At 68.8% G+C, this 22,530-nt stretch overlaps 1 protein-coding gene across 22 annotated transcripts; it reads left to right on the top strand.

Annotated features, from left to right (window-relative positions):
- Positions 1-43: 43 nt before the first annotated feature.
- Positions 44-22,484, top strand: PHLDB1 (pleckstrin homology like domain family B member 1). Of its 22 annotated transcripts, none has more exons than XM_030023093.2 (26): positions 44-107; positions 4,709-4,810; positions 5,268-5,391; positions 5,470-5,640; positions 7,638-7,763; positions 9,189-10,288; positions 11,072-11,314; positions 11,392-11,529; positions 11,656-11,793; positions 13,801-13,929; positions 15,185-15,340; positions 15,453-15,563; positions 15,744-15,833; positions 16,522-16,644; positions 17,474-17,611; positions 18,135-18,293; positions 18,741-18,908; positions 19,254-19,370; positions 19,469-19,586; positions 19,790-19,834; positions 20,249-20,540; positions 20,643-20,733; positions 20,815-20,961; positions 21,108-21,327; positions 21,433-21,518; positions 21,789-22,484. In XM_030023093.2, exons 2-26 carry the CDS (start codon positions 4,751-4,753, stop codon positions 21,927-21,929), a joined length of 4,431 nt encoding a protein of 1,476 aa, XP_029878953.1. In that variant the 5' UTR covers positions 44-107; positions 4,709-4,750; the 3' UTR covers positions 21,930-22,484. The 22 variants fall into 22 exon arrangements, with proteins under 22 accessions (XP_029878953.1, XP_029878954.1, XP_029878962.1 ...); XM_030023094.2 differs by having other exon boundaries at positions 49-107; positions 4,712-4,810; XM_030023102.2 differs by lacking the exon at positions 44-107 and adding an exon at positions 2,700-2,944.
- The last annotated feature ends 46 nt before the right edge of the window (positions 22,485-22,530 follow it).

The raw sequence follows: 22,530 nt of genomic DNA, 5'->3' as shown, positions 1-22,530 counted from the left end.
GGGGGCGGGACGGGACCGGGGCGGGGCGGAGATGCGACCGCCGGCGGGCAGCGGAGCGGCGGCGGCGGCGGAGACCGGGACGGGGCTGCCGGAGCGGCGGAGCGGAGGTGAGCGGCGGCGGGGATGGGGTCGGGGCCTCGGACGGGAGCATCCAGTGCCGGGAGCAGCTCGTCCAGCCCGGAGCCGGGCAGGGCTGGGGGGGGGGGGGGGGGGACGGGCTGTGGGACCCCCAGCTCCTGCCCCGGGCAGCCCACGTCCTTAGGAGGCGCATGGGGCTGGAGCCGGGGTTGTCCCGTCCCGCAGGGACCCCCCCACCCCAGGCGGCAGCGCCTCGGGGGCGGCTTCGGGGGGAAGAGGCTGTGCTGCAGGAAAACCCCTTCGGCCCTAAAACCCGTCGTTGTGCAAGGCTTTAGGGGTGCGTGAGTGGGCCGGGAGCCAGAGCTGGTGGTCGGCCTCGGTGGTGGAGGGTTTGGTGGTGCGGGAGCCCTGAGAGCAGCCGGCACCACATGGGAGGCCAGACCAGGCGCTCTCATCCCCAAATCCTGCTGCGCTTCGTAGGCGGTCGCAGGGGGAGACGGCGCTTGGCCCGAGGTTGCCCTCGCTGTCCCTGACGCCTCTCGGGGAGCCTGGGAATGGCGCTGGCCTGGCTGGACCCCGCTCCGCGGCGGGACCTTGTTTACTCCGGCTTCCTGACACGCTCTCACCACGGCCCCTTTGGCTGCTGCCAGAAAACCCGAGGAATTTGGCAGCCCCGGAAGGTATCCAGCTGCTGTGGCGAAGGGCCGCCCGCTCTCCCACCCCTCCAGCTGCGCCGTGAGCCCCCAGCCCTCCCCAGGCACCAGGCAGGGGCTGCGGCAGGGCAGGTCCCCCAGCCGAGCACCGCAGGCAGCACAGAGACCAGGCAGCAGCAGGGCAGCGCTGCCCAGGTGCTTTTTATGGCAATTCCTCCTATGTTTGGGTTTGCCGCGCAATGCCGCGTGTTGGCGTGCGCGGGGCTGCAGCTGGCAGGGTGCCACCCAGGGTGATGGAGCCGTGGGTTTGCGTGACGAGGTGGCGCTTGCCGATGGCCAGACGCCAGAAAGGAGAGAGCGATGCCTGTTTCGGAGAGGTGCAGTTTACCCCTGTCCCTCTCCCAGCGACTGCAGGGCTGGGTGATGGGCTCGTGCCAGGGACCAGATCCAAGACCCACCAAACTCGTCCCCTGCCATGGTCCCCGAGTTGTCATTAGCAGGAGCCGCGGATGCTCCCCGCTGAGCTGAGCCGAGCCGAGCATCTGACTGGCAGACAAGAAGCCATCGTTTGCTATGAGAGGCCTTTGAGGAATAAGTCTCCATCGTGCAACCTTACGAGGGGTCCTGGAGCTCAGTGGTGGTGGTTTCCCTGTCCATGCCGCAGTGGCCGGAGGCATGTGCTGACGCTGGGCTCGGTGCTTGAGCTCCAGAAGCGGTCGGGACCGTGTACAGCATCACCGGCCCTCGGAACTGGCTCATCTGGGGGAGCATCGTCGAGTGCAGGAAAGCTGGGCTGCGCACCCTCACCGACCTGAGCACGTGGTGGGCATCCCCCAGCCCACAGAGAGCCTGAGGCGCGATGCCGGCAGGGCTGCAGCCTCGGCCGGAGCACAGCTGCGCCGCGGCGGTGCGGGAGCGCTTCCCGGGAGCGCTGAGATCAGCGGGTGCGGCCGGGATTCCTCGGCTCCCACCGGAGCTCTCTGGCGGCTGATTTATGGTGATGTTATTGCCAGGAGCGTTGCGTCGTCCCAGCAACGGCGATGCAGCCCCCGCCGCCCCTCGCCCGGGTGGGATGGGGCCGGCTGGGTCTCCTCTGCTCGGTGTGGGGCAGCCCCAGGCTCGGAGGCAGCGGCTGGGGTCAAGCTCCTCGCTCCCCACTGGCTTTGTGCAGGAGACGGGCTCCCCCTTCCCAGCTGCCGGTGGAAGGGCCGGTTGTTTACAGGGGTGGAGGGTGTGGGAAGGGGTAAGCGCACCCTAAGCGCGTTAGCAGATGGGGAGCAAGCCGGCAGCCAAGTTGGACGGAGGCTGTGATGCTGCGTGGTGTGCACCCGTTAGCTCGGCCGCTCTGGCTTCCTCCCGTGACTCACCCGGCCACGGACGGGGAGGAAAGGCCATGCTGTGGGATGCCGTGTGCCTGCCCCTTGCACGCTGCATCCCGGGCACGGCTGGCACCACGAGGGGGTGCACGGCCGGGTGTGCCAGGCCGTGCTCCGGCACATCGGCACGGCCCTTCGCAAATGTGGGCTGGCTGGCCGTGCCCCGGTTGTGCCCCGGCCAGCAGCACACAGTGCGGCTCCGGGGTCTGCTGGCACCCAGCCCCGCTGATGGGGTGCGAGGCAGGTCGTGCCGTGCCCGGGCTGGGTCTCAGTGGGCAGCAGCAGGTCAGGCAGGAGCGGACCCCCCGAACGACCCTGCCCGTGTGGGCTCGGGGCAGGCGGGGGGGTCGCAGCCTGCGGGCAGTGGGGTGCAGGGGCTCCCCAGAAGCACGGTGGTGGTGGGGCAGCGTGTCCACGTGCAGCCCGCCCAGGGTCGGTGGGGGCCCCGCGTCGGCGGGGCTGGGCGTCCTCCCAGGTGAGGCCTCTGCCTGCGCCGGGAGAATAAAGGGGCTTTTGTCCTCCTGGAGGCCGGGGCCGAGCGGGCAGCTCTGCGCACGGGGGGCACGGGGGCCGTGGGCTGTTTAGCGGTAACCGAGCCCGACCCCTTGGCATTTGCTGCCTTCGCCGCTTCCCACGGCGGGAACAAGCGGCGCGTTCTGCAGGCGGCGGCGGGAGAAGAAAGGCCGCCTTGTCCTCCCCAGCGGTGGGGCGCCGGCCGGGGCGGCCACGATCCCGCCCCACATTCCTACGGCAGAGCCGGCTGGAGAGGGGCTGCAGCCCCCCCCGAGGGATGGGACAAGGGGGACGGCAGCCGTCTCCTGGGCGGTGAGGAGCCAGGTGAGGGGCTCTGATGGAGGGCGATGCTGGGGGGCCGGGGGCTGTCAGCCAGCAGGGTGGGCGTCAGGGAGCAGCCAGATGCCAGGGTCACCATCTGGCTCATGGGCAGGCAGGGTTGCCCGTGGAGCGGGGGGTGCCAGGTGGAGCGAGTTTGGGCAGCAGGAGACGGGCAGGAGCGGGAACGATTCCCCAGGTGGCAGGGCTGGGGGTCCCCCAGGATGCATGATGCTCACATGGCCCCACCGGCACAGCCGTGCTGGGAAGGAGTTAATGCTGGTGCAGGATCCCACCCTGGCCCCGCTCCCTTCCTATGCAGCAGCCTGGCCCCTCCTGGCTTTTCCTCCTTCCTGGACGTTTTGCTGGGGCCTGGGTACAGGCGAGGGGCAGGGGCTCGGCTGGGCTGCGGGGTCTCCGGATGCTGGGAAGCGCAGCCCCCCGGCGCCCAGGGGACATGGGCACCCTGCCGCGGAGCATCCCGCTCGGCGCCCGGGCCAGGACCAGGTGGCAGGTAAGGGAAAGCGGGGGTCCCGCCTCAGCAACTGGTGGGACCGGGGAGCTGCTCCTAGGCTAGCGCACCTCTGCTTCCCCCTGCCCCAGCCGAGTTGTCCCCATGCCGCGTGGGGCAGCCACGGTCCCCACGGAGCCCTCGCTGTGGGGCGGCCGGCCCTGGTGTCGCACAGAGCCGCCTGGGCTCCGTCCCAGCCCTGGATCCCACGCCTGGTGTTTTCCAGCGTTTCATTTTTTCCGCAGTGTGTAATAGCCGCCCGCTCGCCCCCGCAGCTGAGCCGGGCGCTGGCCGAGCTGGGGGGGGGGGGGGGTCCCTTGCCCCACGGGACCAGAGGGCTGGCGGGAGAGCGGGCGATGTTGCGGGGAGCCAGGCCCGGGGCTCCTCCCAGTGCCCCTGGCTGCCCTGCAACGGGGGTCCCTAAGCGGGAGCACTCGCCCGTTCAGCTGCCCCAGCCTGCCCGGGAAGGGTTAAGCCGCACTTGGCTGGGCCCAGGCGGAAGGGAGGGACGTGGGGAGCAGCAGACGGTAAATTTAGTAACCCCGGAGCGTCCCGGGCTGCGATGGTGGCGTGAGTGCCGTGTGACGGAAATCGTTCCTCCCCGAGCTGCCTCCTGCCCGCGCCGAGAACGGCAGCCGGTGACTGCTCCCGTGGGCAGCAGCCCTGGCGGCCTGCCGCGTGTGCCAGGCAGGCAGGGCGCAGGCAGGGACGTGGCGCGCTCAGCTGGGCCTGTGCACCCCGAGGTGCTGCTGCTGCCGCCGGGCTGTGCGGGAGCCAAGGTGTGTGCCTGGGTGCCGGGGATGGGCGCTGGTGGCACGGGTGGGCAGATGTTGCTGGGGACAACTGGATGCTGTGCTCACGTGTCCTTGTCCAGCAGCGGCCATCGACCTCCAGCTGCCCATCGCTCTCGGCGTTTAGGGTGTGCGTTTCTGACACCACCTCCCCAAGTGGGGGCGTGCCGGCTCCTTCTGGTGCCGTGTCCCGTACCGGCGCCTGGGGTTTTCCCTGGGCGGACCGGGGCGCGTGCCTTGCCGGGCGGGGATGCTCGCCGGCTTCGGGCAGCTGCTGCTGGGCTGGAGTCAGGAGCTCAGGAGGGGAATCCTCTGGGTGGCAAATGCCAGTTTGGGATGGGGTAGAGTTTGCGAGGCTTGCGCTCAGGCTGCCAGGCGTGCAAGCTGCCGGCAGGGATGTGCGGGAGGAATACGGCAGAGCTGTGCCCAGTGTGGTCACCTGCTGATGTCCTCTGTTTCTTCTGGCAGCAGCCTGTGCGCGAGAACGCCCGGCATCTCCAAGCGGGCACCATGGAGGCATCCGGCAGGACCCCCGCCAGCCCGACCCGCAGAGTCCAGACCATCATCCAGGTGAGCACGCAGGGCCACAGGACCTCTGCCCTGCAGGAGCGCGGGGATCCGGCCAGGAGCCCTTCTGCTCTGCAGCCAGCCCTACCACGGGTGGCCAGCGCTGCCCTCTGGCCTCCGCTTTGCCCCACATCCTATTACAGGATCGGCGGCAAAGCCAATTGAGCTAAGTGGCTGGCAGCTCGGATCCTCTTAGACACAGCCCAAGCCCCGGGGCTCTTCTGCTCCCACAGCAGCTCACCTCTGCCCCCCGGGGCAGGCAGCACAGGCAGGAGGGAGCTCTCGGCTCCTGCATCCCGCTGCCAGACTGTCCTGCCCACAAGCGGCCGTGCCTGCGAATCGCTCCCTGCCCGCACGCGTGGCCGTTGTTGAGCAGCCCGGCGGTGCGGCCGGGTGGGCAGCGCAGGGGAGCGGGCTGCAGCCGCGGGAGCTGTGAGCGTCCCTCCTTCTCCTCCTGCAGAACAGCCCCCTGGACCTGATCGACACGGGCAAGGGGCTGAAGGTGCAGACGGAGAAGCCGCACTTGGTGAGCCTGGGCAGCGGCCGGCTCAGCACCGCCATCACGCTCCTGCCCCTGGAGGAAGGTGAGTGCCAGCGGCCGGGGAGTCCCCGCAGGCACGCCGTCGGCGGAGGGGACGCTGAGCCGCCCTCTCTGCCGGCAGGGAGGACCACCATCGGCACGGCCGCGAGGGACATCGTCCTGCAGGGCCCCGGGCTGGCGCCCCAGCACTGCTACATCGAGAACGTGCGGGGGACGCTCACCCTGCACCCCTGCGGCAACGCCTGCGCCATCGACGGCGTGCCGCTGCGGCGGCCCACGCGCCTCACCCAAGGTAGGGATGGTCTGGTCTCCAGAGCGGGACCCGGCGCCGGCGGGCCGACTTGTGCCGTCGGGTATCGGGGTGTTTGCGGATCCATCCTGCAAGTGCACATCCCTGCTGGGACGCTCCTGCCTCTTCGCCCAGGGGTGGGGACGTGCGGGATGCTGGCACCGTTTGGGAACCGGCTTTGCCGCGTGCGAGATCGGGAGGGAGAATGCGAGGCCGGCTGGCCGGTGCCGGGCAGGGTTTGGCCCCGCCGTCGCACCCGTTTCCCGGGCGAGAGTACAGATGCTGAGCCGGGTTTGGGAAGGGGAGGTGAAGGACGAAAACAACTCGGGTGTCCCGGGGCACCGCTGCGGGGACCCGCCGGTGTTCCTGCGTGGCCGGAAGGCCTCGGACCCTGCTGTCCGTCCCCTCCCTCCCCCGCCGCCGGGGTCCCTCCCCACGGCGTCCCCTCTCCCCGCACGGCCCGTGTCACCCTGTCCGTCGCTGCCCCGCTCCCCGGGGAGGACCCTCGCCCGGCTGGCGGGGCAGGGTGAGGCCCGGCCCCCGCCGTCCCTCCCCGCCCGCCCTCCCGCCGCCCCTCCCCGGGGGCGGTGCGCGGCCCTGCCCGGGAGGCGGCGGCGGCGGCGGCGCGGTGAGTGCGGCGCGTTGGGAGGGGGGGGCCACGCGTGTCCGCGCCGGTGGGGGGGGGGGGGGGGGGATGAGGGCTCCCCGTCCCTCCACGGGTTGCAAAACCTCCTCGCCCACCCCCAACCCCCACGCCCCGGGCGGCCGCGCTGCAGCCCCCCCCCCCCCCCCCGTGCCTTGCCTTGCCTCTCCCCGGGGAGGGGGGACCCCACCCGCGTGGGCGCTGCCGCCGGCGTCCCCTCGGGGGGACAATGGGAGCCACGTGGCCGCCGGCGAAGGGGCGCGACGGCTCCGGCGCGACGGACCGCGGGGTCCCGCCGCATCTGCCGTGGGCTGCGGGGGGGGGCACAGGCAGGGATCGGCCGAGCCCCCGGTTCTCCTGCCTGCGGGCTGCAGGCAGGGCGAGCGGGCAGCGACCCCGCAGGGCAGGACGAGGCGTGGGGCTGCGAGGCCGGCCGCTCGGGGGGCGGCGCAGGGTAGGGGGTACCCCGCTGCGTCGGGGTGATGCACGGCTCCGCCAGCGCCGGAGCGCGGGGAAGGCTCTGGTCGGCGACGCGTCGAGCCGGAGGAGCCGATGCCGGGCCGGGTGCTGGCGTTGCCGCCGGGCAGGCAGGATGCTCTCGCCGAGCTGGGATGCTGCAGCAGCTCCTGCCGGGGAGCAGGACTCCTTCCCTCGAGGAAGCCGGGCCCCCCGTGCTGGCGACGGCGGTTAATCCGTACGGCCTCTCGCTCGCCTTGCCGCCAGCCTGGGCTGCCGGATGCTCCCAAAAACACGTCCCCTCCGGCGAGGGATTTTGGGCTGTGGCTGTCGGTGCAGAGTGAGCCTCTCCCCGGGGCCCTGGCAGGCGCTTCAAAGCGGGGTGTGTCTGCAGCACGGAGCCTCGCAGCCGCCCGCCGCTCCCCGCTGCCAGCACGCGGCTCCCCCGGCACCGCGGGCGGCAGGGGAGCAGGCAGCACGCGGCCCCGCTCCCCTTCCCCGGCCGCCTTCCTCGCCGGTGGCTGCTCCGCAGCCTTCCCCCCCCGAGAGGGCTGCCGCTTTGGGCCAAGAAGAGGCGCTTTGCGGCCGGGGACAGGAGCTGTCTTGTCTGCAGCTGGCAGCCACGCAGGCCCTGGAGCCCTGCCAGCTCCCCCGCGGCAGCGCGGCCCCCGGCAGGGACCCCAGCTGTGCCTGCGCCTGCGACGCGCTGCCTGCAGCTGCCGGGAGTGACCTGGATTTCAGCCTCCCCCTAAGCCTCTGCTGACGGCAGGAGCCCGCTCCCCTCCCGGGGACGCGTCTTCGGGACGGGCCGCTCCCGGCTGCCTGCCTGCGCCGGCTGCCGCCTTGCCTCTCTCCGGTACCGCTCCGGCGTGGGGCTGAGCCCTCTCCCCTCTCTCCCCAGGCTGCACCATCTGCCTGGGCCAGGCCACCTTCCTCCGCTTCAACCACCCTGCCGAGGCCAAGTGGATGAAGAGCATGATCCCAGCGGGGGGCAGGAGCCCAGCGGCTCTCTACGGGCTGCCAGCAAGTAGGTGACCGTCGCCTCGTCCCGGGCAGGGCGGTTGGGGACACTGGGGTGCTCCCTGACCCAGCCTTCCTGGCGCAAGATGCTTTCCCGGCCCGGTCCTGCCACGCTCGGGAGCGGGGCTGACACCCAGCTGCGGATGTGCCGGCCATTGACTCGGCATGGCAGCTGTGCTGGCGTTTGTTAATGATTAACGTCGCCTTGGAGGAGGGTAATTGCAAGGGCAGTGAGGCACGGCTCTCGCGTCTGCCCAGCCTGGTGGTGGCGGAGCCATCACCCGTTGGCCTGCGCTGGGCCCCCCTCGGCTGCCTTGGAGGGGCTGTTTACATGCCCGGGCGACCGCGCGGAGGCTGCGAAGGCCGTTTCCCCGGCTGCAGTCCTCCATCTCGCCAGCTGCTTATCTTACTCTGTCTGCCTGTCTGCGGGGCTGACGGGAGGAGCGCCTGCGCCGAGGTCCGGCGCCGGGCCTGGTTCCCGGGGATGTCTGAATCCCCGGCAGCGATCCCTGGGCTGGTAGCCCTTCTCCCTGCCCCGACCGGCACACCCTGGCACGAGGAGAGGAGCTTGGCAGCCTCCCCGTGCCACGTGTGTGTTGGGAAGGCAGCATGCCCCGCAGCTGGGGGACGGGAGGAGGGATGCGGGGAGGTGCCGTGGCTGCGGAGCATCCCGCAGAGCATCCCGCGTGGGGCCCGCACAGTCTCTCGGTGCCCCGTGGGACCAGGCGGGATGACACGGGTGGGGCCGCGGCACATCTCTCTGGGCGCCGAGGCGCTGCCGGCAGCCGCGGGGGAGCCGCTGGGTGCCAGGGGGTGACGCAGCCCGGGTGGCACGCTGTCCTGGCCGGGCTCCGCGCCTGCCGCTATTAGCTCGTCCCCTGAGTGACAGGCACATCGGTGCTGCGCTGGGAGGACGGGGCAGCCGGGGCGAGGGGGCAGCCCAGGCGGAGGCGCGGGGAGGCTGCGGGCAACGTGGCGGTGGGTCTGGACGCGCTGCGGGTCTGTGCTCGGCGGCTTTTGGCCGTCGCATCTCTGTCCCCTCGCCGGCGTGCCGGAGCGTGCCGGGGACGAGCGGCAGGCGCCGGTGGCTGGCACGGGCAGCTGCTCCCCAGGGAGCGGGGCCGGGAGCTGCCAGCAGCGCAGGGATGTCGGGAGCGGGCGGCTGGGCTGCGTTATCGGGTTTCTGTCTCCCTGGTGATGGGGCCAGCGGGATGCCGGCCTCCTCCCTGGCCCGGCTCCCCAGCCGGCACGGGAAACGGTGGCAGCGGGGCGCAGGCGGCTTGGGGTTGGGGGGAGAGGAGCTGCGGCCCCGTGCTGGCTCTGCAAGGCTGTGTGGAGGGGTGATGCCGGGCTGCTCCGTGGGACCCCGGGCCAGGCAGGGGCCGCGGGGGGGTCCCGCCACGTTGACGCCTGCTCCTGTGTCTCCCCGCAGAGCCTGAGGCCCTGGTGAACGGTGGCCGCCAGCCGTCAGAGCGTGGGTGTCCCAGCCACAGCTCCCTCGTCAGCTCCATTGAGAAGGACCTACAGGACATCATGGACTCACTGGTGCTGGAGGAGCCGGCGTCCCCCGGTGGCAAGAAGCCGCCCGCCCACGGCCGGTCCCCCCTCTCCCCCATGGTGAATGGGGGTGGCCGCTGCCTCCTGTCCCCCCCACCCAGCCCCGGGGCCACCTCGGGAGGCTCCAGCTACGAGAACTTCTCCCCCCTCTCCTCCCCGGCCAGCAGCGGCGGCTACACCAGCCCCTCGCCCAGCAGCCAGGAGCAGGGTCCGGCCATGCCCCCCCTCGTCCCTCTCCGCTCCTCCAGCTACAACCACGCTGTGCAGCCACCCGCCCAGCGCCCGCCCCCCACACCCGGCGGGGGTCCCGGCGAGCCTTGGCCGGCCGAGAGGCTCGGGGACAGCCAGACGGGCAGCCCCCGGCTGACCCCCAGGGCGGCGCCGCGGCCGCGGGCGGCCCTGCAGGAGCGGCCCCCCAGCCCCTTCCGGGAGCCGCGGGACCCCCTGGCCCCCAGCCGGCAGCCTGCTGGCCGGGCGGTCCCAGAGGCCCGGCTGCAGCCCCCCGAGAGCCCGCGGGCGGCCCGGAGGAACGTGGAGAGCATGCGGGAGCTGCCCCCACTGAGCCCCTCCTTGTCGCGCCGGGCTGTCAGCCCCCGGGCAGCCCCCGACGCCCCCTCCCCACAGCCCCGGCTGGGCAGGGAGGTGCTCGGCAGCCCCCGTGCCAGGCGCAAGGGTCTGGAGGAGCCGAGGGGCACTGGGAGCCCCTCGCCCCCGCTGCCAGCGGAGACCCCCCCGCGCCGCCCCAGCTTCGGCGCCAGCCTGAGCCCGGCGTACGGGCTGGGCTCCCCGGCCGTGCCCTCGCCCCGGCAGAGCCCCCGCGCCCCCAGGAAGCCCTTGGGGGACCCACGGCCACCGGCGGGGCCGCGGGAACGCAAGAACAGCATCACTGAGATCAGCGACAACGAGGACGAGCTGCTGGAGTACCACCGGCGTCAGCGGCAGGAGCGGGTGCGGGAGCAGGAGATGGAGCGCCTGGTGAGCCCTGGGGCCAGCGGGGCGCGGGGATGTGTTCGAGCGTGGGACGCCCTCTTTGCAAACACCTTTTGGCTTTTGCTGCTTTAAAACCTGGCCCTTGCCTCTCGGGGATTTGTCGCAGCTGCCAGGCTGCCGGCTTATCTGGGGGGGATTACGGCCAGGAGCGGCCATCGATGCGCGGCAGCTCTTCAGGAGCACAAAGCCCCCCGGCTCACAGCAGCCTGGGGAAACCCGCGGGGTCGGCGTGGCTGCGGGGTCTGCCGGCTGAGATCGTGGTGCCCCCGGCTTGGCAAAACCGTGCACGTCTGGTCCAGCCCCGCCAGGGCCATGTCTGCCGGCAACGGTGCTGTGCCTTTGTGGGCACTGCGTCTATATTTAGGGTAGATGGAGTTTTTATAGAGCCAGCAGCTGCCTGGGTGGGGTTTGCCCTGTGCATCTGCCGGTCCTGGGGGCCGTGCTGCCGGAGCCCTGTTTGCTCAGCCCTGACTCATGGCTGGTGCGGGCGGCCTGAGTCACTGCCTGGAAATAGCGGAGGCGCTCGGCGGCCGGTGCTGCCGCCTGTAATTAGTCCGTCTCCAGCTCCGGCACATTGCGTGCGTGGCTCCGGCGTGGGGTTGGGGCGGGCTGCATCGGGCTTTGCAATGTCCTCAGCCCGTCCCAGCGTGCGGGCAGGGCAAGGAGTGAGCCCGCATCCCGGTGCCTGCCATCGGCACGGGGTCCTGCAGGCTCTCTGGCGGCGGCGCGTGCCGGGATGGGTGTCGCGCTGACCGTTCTTCCCCACAGGAGCGGCAGCGCCTGGAGACCATCCTGAACCTCTGTGCCGAGTACACCAAGACGGACGGCACCGAGCCGGGCGACGTGCACCGACTCCTGGCTGGTGACGCGGATGCTGGCCGGCGGGTGCCCAGGGGTGCCGTGGCTCTGGGCCGTGCTGCCGAGGAACTGCGGCAGAGGGAGAGCCTGGAGAGGTCAGACGAGGAGAACCTGAAGGAGGAGTGCAGCAGCACTGAGAGCACCCACCACGAGGTGAGGGGACGGCCGTGCCGCGCCGCGCCGTGCCGCGCCATGCCGTGCCGCGCCGTGCCAACCCGCCCTCTCTGCAGCACGAGGAGCTGGCGGGCCCGCGGGCCAAGGAGGCACAGCGGCTGGAGGAGGAGCGTGCCAGCGTGCTCGGCCGCCTGGACCAGCTGAAGGGCCGCATCAAGGAGCTGGAGCAGCAGCTGCAGGAGACATCGCGAGAGGTGAGGGGATGGGGAGCCCTGCCGGCTCCCCCACCGCTCGCAGCCCTCGCCAGCCAGCACCCGATCCCGTGGGTGTGAGCCGGATCCAGCCAGGGCAGCTGTCCTGATGTGGCCGTGCCTGTCCAGGCGGAGATGGAACGGGCGCTGCTGCAGGGCGAGCGGGAGTCGGAGGCGGCACGGCTGCGGCAGGAGCAGGAGGCGGTGCAGCAGCTGCAGGAGAAGCTCTCCAGCCTGGACGCCAGCATCCGGAAGGAGCGGGACAAGGTGAGCTCCGGGGCAGGGCTCCGCCCCGGCACCGGCTGTGCCGTGCCCTCCCCGGTGCTTGCAGCCGGTGCCCCGTGCTGCGGCGTTCCCCTGCGGACACATTCTCCTCTCCTGTCCCTGCGCTCCGTGGAGGCATCGAGGAGCATCCCCTCTGGGTTTGCATCGTGGGGGGGGAATCTGTCCATCCGTCTGCCTGGGACTGGTCTAACAGCCCGGCAGGGCTGATGCCGGGGGTGCGTTTCGGCCGCCGTCTGTTGTGCCAGCGGGGTCTTGCAGGGAGGCTCTGTGGCATGGGGCTTTCCCGGATGGCTGCTGCCTGCGGTGGGCAGCACCGACCTGGAGTGGGGGCCTCAGCACTCCCCATTGCCTGCCCTTGCTGGGGGGCTGTGTCTCGTGGCAAGTCCCCCCGCTCTGCTGCCCCTTGGGGCATCTTCACGCGTGGTGGTGGCTACCGCTGTAGCGTTCAGCTCGCTGGAGGTGGCTGGGAAATCACTGTGGATGTTTCACTGGGCTCGGTGGCTGAGGAGGCGGTCCTGGCCCCCTTCCCCTGGAGTCGTCTTTGGTGCAGTTGCTGCCGTGATTTGCCAGCCGTGTCTGAAGGCGCCTGTGCCACTGCGTGCATGGCACGCTCGTCCTGGCTGCTGGTTGCTGGCCATGCTGCAGCCTTGTGGGCAGCATGGCACGGCCTTGAGTGAGCTGCTCCGTGGCAGGAGGGCCGCCGAGACCCGGCTCCCCACTGCCCAAGGCCGGTGTCCCAGCACAGCCTATGCGTGGGTCCCACTGGTGGCTCTGTGCCACCGTGATGTGGCGCTGGCGTCCCTGGGGGTCTGGCTGGCCCCATGGAAGGAGGTGCCTGGGCTGTTCGGTTGCCCCTGGCTGGGCAGAGCTGCCATTGGCAGCTGCCGGTAGTGCCCCCGTGGCATCTAGGTTTTTTGTTCTGGTTTTGGTCTTCCAGCCCTTTGCAGGCATCTTCTCTAGCCAGGTGCTCGTGCAGAGCCAGGAGAAGAGCACAGGGAAATCCCCCTCCCAAACTCTCCGCTGACCTAACCACCCGCTTTCCTAACCAGCCTGTGCTAATTGCACTAACGGTGCCTGCTCTGAAGTCTGACATCACCTCTGACATCTCTGCATAACTGGGAGCCTCCTGGGCACCCTGCAGCCCCTATACCAGCTGTGCCAGCCCTGTTTCCCCCACAGCGTGTCCGCCCCATATCCCTTTTCATGGATGCCCCATGTCTCCATGCTGCTGCAGCATGGAACGGGGTTTCTTGCAGCGTGCATTTCCCAATGCCTAGCCCCCGTACGGTGCTGCCAGACCTGCAGGAGGTGATTCCCTGCGCCAGCCCCGTGTTACTGGCCTCCATCATACTGCTCCTGTGGCCGTGGGAGGGAGGGTTGGGGACCCGTCTCCCTCCGCCCGGGGCCAGGAGCAAGTGTCTGCTCTGCCGCTACTTGGCATAGCCTGAGCATCTCCGGCAGCAGGGTTGGACCTCGGTCTCCCATTTTCACTGCCGTCCGCCGGGCAACCTCTTCTTCCGATGGATGGGGGTGGTCCATGGTCCCTCAGCCTGCGTATGGGACTTGCTGTGCTTAATTGGCAGCATCCCAGATGGTGAGCATCAATTAACACAGCTAGTTAGCGGTTGTTTAGAAGGTCCGTGTGGTGCAGCTGTTTGCAAGGATGACTTTATCCGTGCTGTCAGCATCGATCTTTTCACTGCCCCTAAGTGGGCTTTCGGCATGGAAACACGAGGCTGAGGTCCAGGGCTGGCCATAACCCCTCTAACACTGCCCAGCCCAGATCCCCATGTCTGTTGCTCTCTCGACCACTCTGTAGATGCCGTGATGCTCCTCCCTGCGAGCCTCCTCTTTTTCCAGCTGAGTCCCTCTATAACTCTGCAGCTTCTGCATGGCGTAGATTTGAGAAGTGTGTTTTCTCTCTCTTTTTTTTTTTCCCCCCCTTTCTCTTCTTTTTTTTTTTTTTTGTCTCATTCTCCCTCGATTCAGGAAAGGGCAAAGGTTGATGCTGAAAGGAAGGAGCTAGAGCAACTCCGGGCGCTTTACCATGAGTCGAAGAGCCACCTTGATAAGTGCCCTGAGTCAATGCGGGAGCAGTTGCGGGAGCAGATGCGAAGGGTCAGTGTCTCCCCCCACCCCTCCCGGACCATGGCCCACCTCCCTCCGCTCCAGCTTAGGCCAGCTCTTCCCCGCCAGCCGGGGCCGCACTGGGAGCGTCACACCCGGGCTGGAGGCGGCTGGCGCCGGGCACCGCCGTCCTGGTAAGCTTGCCGCTCGCCCGGGCCCGGGGCGCGGTGCTGGCTCGACAGAGCGCGGGGCTGCCCCCCGCTGCGGAGCTGCCGTGCTCCTCTGGACCGGGCAGGGCACGAGCACGGATCCTGCCCTGCGAAGGCTGGGGAGCCTTGGGGACCGCTGGGTCCCCGTCTGTCTGCTTCCAGCTATTTCCTGAGAGCGTTTATTTACATGGTGCCGTCGGTTTACATTACCGCCGGTCCGCAGCATTTTTTCCCATTATCTGGTATTTTCTGGTGGCGGCTGACCTTCCCCAGCCCGTGGCCGGCGCCTACCCAGCCCTCACCGCGCAGATAAACCCGCCTTGCCACAGCCTGCTCAGAGCAGGCACCCCCACGTTGGATGCGGGTCCCGGTGCGCGGCGGGCAGGGACGGCGATGGGGTCGTCTCGGCGCACGGGAGCCCTCGGTAGCCACCGCGCCGCTGGTGCCGTGCCATGCCACGAGAGCGACGGCCGCCCTGCTCCCAGAGCAGGGTGGAATGCATCCCCACAGGGAGCGCGGTGCAATTGCTGCCGGGGCGGCACCGGCAGACCCTGAGCTGAGCGCTACCGTGTGCTGTCGGTGCTTGAAGGCTGGGAGGACGCGCAGGCGTTTGTCCGGCACGGTGCTGGTCTGAGGGGGCTCTGCCGCCCATCAGCTTGGTGACGCGGGGCCACGTGTTGGTGGTTGCACCAGCACATGGTGTTTTGCCACCCAGCAGGGCACGGCACTGGCCCAGACGCAGTTCAAGAGGGGCAGCTAGTCTCCAAGGGGTGGGTGAAGCCCCCCGGCCGCGGCGAGCTCGTCATCTCACGGGGGTGATGGCTCTGACCTGGCCGGCGCCCAGTGCTTCCATCGCCTTCTCCAGCCAGGCAGAGGTTGCCGCTGTCTCCCATGTTGCTGGTGCCGAGCAGGAGGGAAAGCTGCCTGCCTGTCCACACCGGGCACCGGGGACAGGCTTTGCCATGGGTTCCCGTTCCCGGCCAGCACCAGCAGGACATGGGGGCACAGCAGGAGATTTCGCTGCGGGAGACCTGCCAGCGGGATGCGGAGGTGCCCGTCCAGAGGGAGTGATCTGCTGTGCCCTTGTGTGTCCGAAGGAGGCGGAGGCGCTGGAGACGGAGGCCAAGCTGTTTGAAGACCTGGAGTTCCAGCAGCTGGAACGGGAGAGCCGCCTCGAGGAGGAGCGTGAAGCACGGGGCCAGCAGCTCCTGCAGAGCCGGGCCGAGTGCCACCGCAGCATTGCCCGCAGGAAGGTAGGGGCAGACGGGGTGCAGCGGGTCCGGCATGGCCGGGCTGCACCCCACGGCCCCGGCTGAGCCCCGCGGCTCACCGGCAGCCAGCTCATCCCTGCTGCCTGCTCCCCAGGAGCGGGTGGCCGCGCTGGATGCCCAGGCTGCCCAGATCCGGCTGCAGAGCGCCCAGGAGGCCGAGCGCCTGGCCAGGGAGAGGAACAGCGTCCTGCAGCTCCTGCAGAAGGTAATGCAGCGGTAGCGGGGTCCACATGCACTCCCCAACCCTGGGGGTGTCCAAGGCAGGCGACAAGATCGCGCCGGCTCTTGCCGGGGTGCTGGCACTTGGGGTGAGCCTGGGGGGGACCGGCCATGGGGTGCCAGTAACCATCAGCTGCCTCTGCTCTTGCTGTCGCCCCTGGCTCAGGAGAAGGAGAAGCTTGTGTCTCTGGAGAGGCGATACCAGCTCGTCACAGGTGGCAGGAGCTTCCCCAAAATGTCCTCAGCTCTCAGAGAGGTAAGCAGGGAGAGACGGGGTACGGTCTCTAGGGCTGCTCTCCTGCCGCCCTGAGCCACTGTCGCCAGCAGGGATGAGCCTGGTGCACCGCAAGCTCTGCTTTGCAGCGGCTCCTGTGCTCCCACGTGCCTTCTGGCCGGAGCCGGGTGCTCCCGGCTGCTCAGAGCCTCTCCATGGGCTGCAGAGACCATCGCCAGGTTGGGAGGGAGGGAGGGAAATGCAACAGAGCCAGGCTTGGGAGCAGCAGCATCTCCCCTGCCGGGCTGCCCAGATGCTGCAGGAGCCCCAGAGCAGTCCAGGCTTTTAGCAGGCGGCTCGGCGAGGGCTGCGAGTGCCCACGAGGGAAGGGCTCGGCACGGCTGCTGGGCACCTGGGGCAGGCACTGCCTGGGGTCCCGTCCCTGCCAGAGAGCAAGCGTGGGGCTGTCTTGGTGCCAGTACAGTGGGACTCCTTCCAGTTCATGTCCAGAGGCTTTTAGGTGGGAGTGGCTCGCCCCGTTGCCCGGCTCATGGCTCTGAACGGGGAGCCAGAGCCACGATGTCCTCAGGGACCGCAGTGCCGCCCGTTGGCTGCTGGGGAGAGGGGTGGGATGGCAGAGTCCCCTTGCGCCTGCCCGCAGTGGGGCTCCTGCTGCTGCCACCTTGCTGCCTGTGCCCGCCTTGCCTACTTGATCTTTACCCTCCAACAGGAGACCCTCCATATCTCAGAGCCTTACGAGCTGTTGGAGGGAACTAAGCCCCTGAGCCCCCCGCCGGCAGCAGCTGCCTCCTTAGCTTCTCCTGCCGCCCGCTCCTACCCCAAGGCACAAGAGGTAACGGGACTAACTGCACGTACTTGCTCGCTTGTCCCCCCCTTGGCCGAGCCGCCGCCAGACCCCTTACGTGGACTAACGTCGCCTTCGGGCAGCAGGGCATCCCCACAGCAGTGTGCTGCGATGGCATGGCTGGAGCATCTCTCATTTAGCTCTCCAGCAGCTGCGCTCATTAACACTCAGACCCCGATTTCAGGCGCTCTTCTGAGCCTGCTGGGCATCCCGGCTCCCACTGCTGCCCTCGGTTTTAACCCCAGCATGGTGCCGTTTGGCACAGGCATCCCTGCGCTTCCCCCTTACCTGCCACTTACCTGCTCGCTGGGCCCCTCCTGACAGCATCCTTTAGGGTCCTGAGAGCAAATCCCCAGCTTTAGCATGTTTGGTTCAGAAAGGGTGAGGAAGTGGATTTTAAGCTGTCTCGGAGCAGCTCGAGGTGCCTCATCCGGCGCTGTCGCAGTGGGGAGGGCTTGTGGCCGGGGACCCTTGCGGGACCCTGAGATCTGGGTGATGGGAACAGCTGAAGGCGGCTGGGACCGCGGCAGGGCAGGCTGCAGCCCTCCATCCCCAGCCTGCACCCAGCAAAGCCACACCTAAGGCAGGAGCGAAGCGGCATGCTGGGACGCCCAGCCCAGCTGGGGCACCCCGCTCCCTGCACGGTGCCGTGCACCGGGGCAGCCGCAGGCAGGGAGGGCAACACGGCAGGGAAGGGTTGGGCAGGCGGCAGTGGGGCACATGGGCGCGGGGAGATTTGCTCCCACTTTGCAGTCAGCACCATGATGCCAGCGCATGCGTCTAACTCTCCTCCTTCTCCTCCGCCGTGGATTTCTAGGAGTACATGAGGCTGTCTGACGTTTTCAGGTTCTGCAGCAATGCGCACGGCCCCAGCCTGGACACTAAAGCTTCTGCTGCTGCCCCTGCTGCCACTCAGCGCTCTTTCTTGCTTGCTGTACCTCCCGCAGCCGACGAGGTACCCGCTCCAGAGCATGCTCGGGTTTGCTCCCTTGGGTCACCCACTGCATCCCGGGCAGCGAGGATGCTGCAGACCACGTGGCCTCCCCGTGCGCCCTGGTGCTCAGAGCCCACCTCTCTCTTTGGGCTGGGGGACTTGTCTGGCTGCAGCTGAGCAGGGAGCAGAGGCTGGAGCCGCCCGGTCTCACTGGGGAGCGCTTCTCGCCTGCTCTGGATGGGCTTTGCCCTCTGGGGCGGCAGCAGTGGGGCAGGGGAGCAGAGCGGGCGTCCAGCAGGGCGGGAGGGCGGCCCCTTGCCTGTTGGACCCCTTCCTGGCCGCCGGTCCCAGGTGAGGAGGACGCAGAGCAGGGGGGGACCTGACCCAGTGCCCAGCACCGGGGCGGTGGGCAGCACCAGCTGCCCTTCTTCCTGGGGACATGGCACCCTCTTTTAGGGGCTGGAGCCGCCTGCTCGTTCCCCTGTGCCTGCTTGCCCTTGCTCGGAGCCTCTTCTCCCAGTTTAATCTGCTTCTTTCTGCCCAGTACGTGACCGTTGAGCAGCTCTCAGGCATCCTGGGCAGCCTCCGTGCCCCTGCCGCTTCCCCGCTGGGCTGCGCCCCTCCGTCTCCTTCATCCTCAGGCTGCGCTGCTCCTCCTCCTCCTCCTCTTCCGTCTCTCTCTTCTCCCTCCATCTCTGCAGAGGTTCGTGTCCTGGTCCCCTCCCTCTGCCCTTGTGCTCTCCTGGGGAGGTGATGGGGATGCACGGGAAGGGGTGAGCTGCAGAAGAGGCTGAGCGGCAGCTCGGGCTCTTGCCAGCCCACACCCCTGTCGCTGCCCTGCCCGCTGCTCCGCTGCCTGGCACCCTGCTGCCTGCCTGAGCCCTGCCCATCCCGTGGGGCAGGGCAGGGGGGCTCTGTGCCTTCCAAGTGGTTGTGTCGGCTCTCGCCGGCCCCATGAACAGCAGGGGGGTCCTGGAGCTGCCAGGACTCAGCCAGGGAGTGCCTGGGGTCCCTGGTGGTCTGCAGGTCCCGGGGCTGGGCTGGATGGTGCAGGAGCAGGCAGGGATGCTCTGCTCTCTCTCACTCTGCGTGTCTGTCCCTCTCGCTGCGTCTCGCCCTCCCTCCTTTCTTACGAGGCATCTCTCTCCAGATGGAGCAGCAGCTGCTGGGGGGCCCCGTGTGGCTCCCGGCTCTTGATTTAGAGAAGTGGTACCAGGAGGTCATGGCTGGCTTTGAGACCTCCTCCTCCTCTGTCTCTCCTCCTTCTTCCCCTCCTCCGCTTCCAGCTAAAGCTCACTCCTGTCACAAGCCTCTCCAGGTAATCCTGGCTCCCTGCTGCTGGGGCTGAGGCTGGGGCTGAGGCTTCGGGGCTGCCAGCCGCAGCGGGAGCGGGGCAGCGCGGGGATGTTCCCGCCGGCTCCGCACCCTGGGCTCTGCCAGGCACCCAGGTGCCGCAGCGGGCAGGGGCAGAGCCGGCCCGCGGCAGGCAGCGTGCCTGGGGCGGGCAGCCACTGCCTCCTCTTGCCTGCACCCCTGCCAAGACGGCACTGGGGCAGGGTTTGGGGAGGGGATGCTCAGCCCCGTCAACGGCTGAGCTGTCCATCCAGGGAGGGCTTTTGCGGCCCCCCCTGTGCTCCTCTCACGTCCCTGTCTCTGTGCCCAGGTCTATCGTGCCAAAACAGAGGGTGACGCTAGTGCCCTCGCCCCTCGGATGAAGAGCGGGACCCCCTCGTCCTCACAGCTCAACCTCTCCGTGCTGGGGCGCAGCCCCTCGCCTAAGGTACGGCTGCCAGCGGGGAGCTGGGTGTCACGCAGCTGCGGGCACCCCGGTCGCGACTCCTGAGCACCCGGTGCCAGCCCCTGTCCCCGTCCCCACAGCTGACTGCCTGTCGTCCTGCCCAGGGCCCCCCAAGCCCGGCAGGCAGCCTGCCCCGCAACCTGGCGGCCACACTGCAGGACATCGAGACCAAGCGCCAGCTGGCCCTGCAGCAGAAGGGTAAGCTCCAGCTCCACGTCCTGGCTCTGCGGGGTGGCGGGACTTTGGGAGACGCTTGCCCCACTGCCGCTCGGGCGACGGAGAAGGGAGCCCGGCCGAGGGCGGCGGCGCTCCAGCGGGACGCAGTGCCTCTCTCATGGTCTCTCGCTTCCCCCCCCCTCCTCTCTCCCCCACAACCCCTCTGCCCGATGGCGTGTCTCCAGCCGAGCTGCTCCCAGCAGAGCCCTTGCAGCCGGGCGATCTACCAGGTAGTGACGTGGGGCGGCTTGGACTGCCTAGAGCAGCCCAGAGGCAGCAGCATGGCTGTTTGCTGGCATCTTCCGCCATGCATAGGAGGGGCATGACCAGCCCAGGACCCCAGGTGCCTCTCAGCATCCGCTTAGGGACAACCCTGTGCATCCCTAACCCGCTAATGCTTTGCCCAGCCTGCTCCTGCCAGCCTGGCGCATGTGCCCCCCTTGGCTGCCCGGGCCCCCTCCTCCTGCCCGGACGGATGCTGCCTGCCATGCTCGCCAGGGAGTTGTGACGGCGGCTCCCACCTCTGCACCCACCATCCCTACCCGGCTGGCTCCAGCAGTGCCTGCGGTGTCTTCTCCTGCCCGCACCGTCCCCTCGCCCGCCACGGCGCGCTCAGTTGTCGTCGTCTTCTTCCCATGGCGCAGGTCAGCAGGTGATCGAGGAGCAGAAGCGGCGGCTCGCGGAGCTGAAGCAGAAAGCGGCTGCCGAGGCTCAGTCCCAGTGGGAAGCCTTGCACGGGCAGCCCCACTTCCCTGCTGCCTTCCCCCCGCTCGTGCATCACTCCATCCTCCACCACCACCGTCCCCACGGCGTTGGGCCCCGGGCCGAGGATCTGGACCATGCGTACGACACCCTCAGCCTGGAGAGCTCAGACAGCATGGAGACCAGCATCTCCACCGGCAACAACTCTGCCTGCTCGCCTGACAACATCTCCAGGTAAGCCCGGGGCCAGCTCCGACAGCCAGAGGGACAGCCCGCTCTCCTGGCCACGCCGCTGGCTCGAGGTCCTTCCCACTGGGACAGCTGCGTGTCTTGTAGTGCCAGCGGGATGGAGGCGGGAAAGATCGAGGAGATGGAGAAGATGCTGAAGGAGGCGCATGCGGAGAAGTCGCGGCTGATGGAATCCCGGGTGAGCGGGGGCACTGGTGCCGCGGCCGGCCGCGGAGCGGGTTCCCAATCCCCGGGGCTGAGTGCCTGCGCTTGCCGGCAGGAGCGGGAGATGGAGCTGCGGCGGCAGGCGCTGGAGGACGAGCGCCGGCGCCGGGAGCAGCTGGAACGCCGGCTGCAGGACGAGACCGCGCGGCGGCAGAAGCTGGTAGAGAAGGAGGTCAAGCTGCGGGAGAAGCACTTCTCGCAGGTGCGGGGCGGGCTGCCCCCTCTGGGGTCACCTCTCCCAGCCCGGCCGATGAGGCAGACCCAGCTCCCCGCCGGTGTCGTCGCGGGGGGATGCGGCTCTGGCTTCCACCGGCAGGCTTTGCAGGCAGGGCTGCGTTGCTTTTCCAGGCTCGTCCCCTGACGCGGTACCTCCCCATCCGCAAGGAGGATTTTGACCTGCGGCTGCACATCGAGTCCTCGGGCCACAGCGTGGACACCTGCTACCACGTCATCCTGATGGAGAAGATGTGCAAGGGCTACCTGGTCAAGATGGGCGGCAAGATCAAGTCTTGGAAGAAGCGCTGGTTCGTCTTCGACCGCATGAAGCGCACCCTCTCCTACTACGTGGGTGAGTCCCTGTGCTGCCCCACGCCCCCCCGGCCCGCGGCATCGCCCCCTCCCCATGCCATTGCGCGCAGTGCCGCAGTCAACACTGATTCCCTCTCTCGGGCAGATAAACACGAGACAAAGCTGAAGGGCGTCATCTACTTCCAAGCCATCGAGGAGGTTTACTACGACCACCTCCGCAGTGCTGCAAAGGTGAGAGCTGGGCACCGCTGCTGCCCCGGTGTGCGCCGGGAGCCCCCCTGGCATCGCTGTACCCCCCGCATCACCCTCCGTCACGCAGCAGGGCACCTCGTGCCGGGGATGCTCCCAGAGTGGTCCGTGGCCCCTAATGGCACCAGCTCCTCAGGGTACTGACGGCAGGACCCTGGTGCTGGGCTACGCGGCGGGCAAGGCGGGGGGCACGCTGCTGCTTGGAGGGGACCAGAGTGCTCACCCCATCCTCATCCTCCTCCTCCTCCCCAGAGCCCCAACCCTGCGCTCACCTTCTGCGTCAAGACCCATGACCGCCTCTACTACATGGTGGCACCCTCAGCCGAGGCCATGCGCATCTGGATGGACGTCATCGTCACCGGGGCAGAGGGGTACACCCAGTTCATGAACTGAGGGTGGTGGGGGGGGTGCTGTGCACCCCAGATCCACCAGCTTGACAGACTCCTGAGCATCCCAAGCAGAGAGGATCTCCTGAGGGGGCCGCGGTCCCTGCTGCGCCCCGTGCCAAGGGCCATGCGTGCCGTGGCGGTGGAGCCACACTGTGCCCCGCACCAGACGGCACTGAGCATCGCCTGCTCAGCCAAGGGAATAATTTTCTTTTTTTTTTTTTTTTTTTTTTTTATGTTGACTTTTTAAAAACAAAATTTATTGGAAATGTATCGAAGTGCTGAAACGTAAAAAAGCTGCCAAAGACCTGCCGGTGCCCGGAGCTTTCTGCTGTCGGGGAGGTGCTGGATGTGAGACTGACGCTGTCACTTGCTGCCACAAGCGACAGATGCCAACTGGCCCCAGGTGGCCAGGACCACCTCCCCCCCGACTTTGGTAGCCCTAGACCTCCTCTTTGTAAATCTTTTGTAACCCTGTATCGTGCCTCCCTGTGCCGCGGCCGGGCGGTGAGGGCAGGGAGTGGGGGGGCTGCCCTGCCATAAAGCATTTCGTGAAGTCGTGCCCCTCGGTGTGGCGTCTGGCCTGGCAGCGTGTCGCAGACAGCCCA

This window comes from Aquila chrysaetos, chromosome 8, assembly GCF_900496995.4.
Source record: "Aquila chrysaetos chrysaetos chromosome 8, bAquChr1.4, whole genome shotgun sequence".
NCBI lineage: Eukaryota > Metazoa > Chordata > Aves > Accipitriformes > Accipitridae > Aquila > Aquila chrysaetos.
The sequence above is the reverse complement of the archived record's forward strand: the minus strand, read 5'-3'. Positions and strand labels throughout refer to the sequence as shown.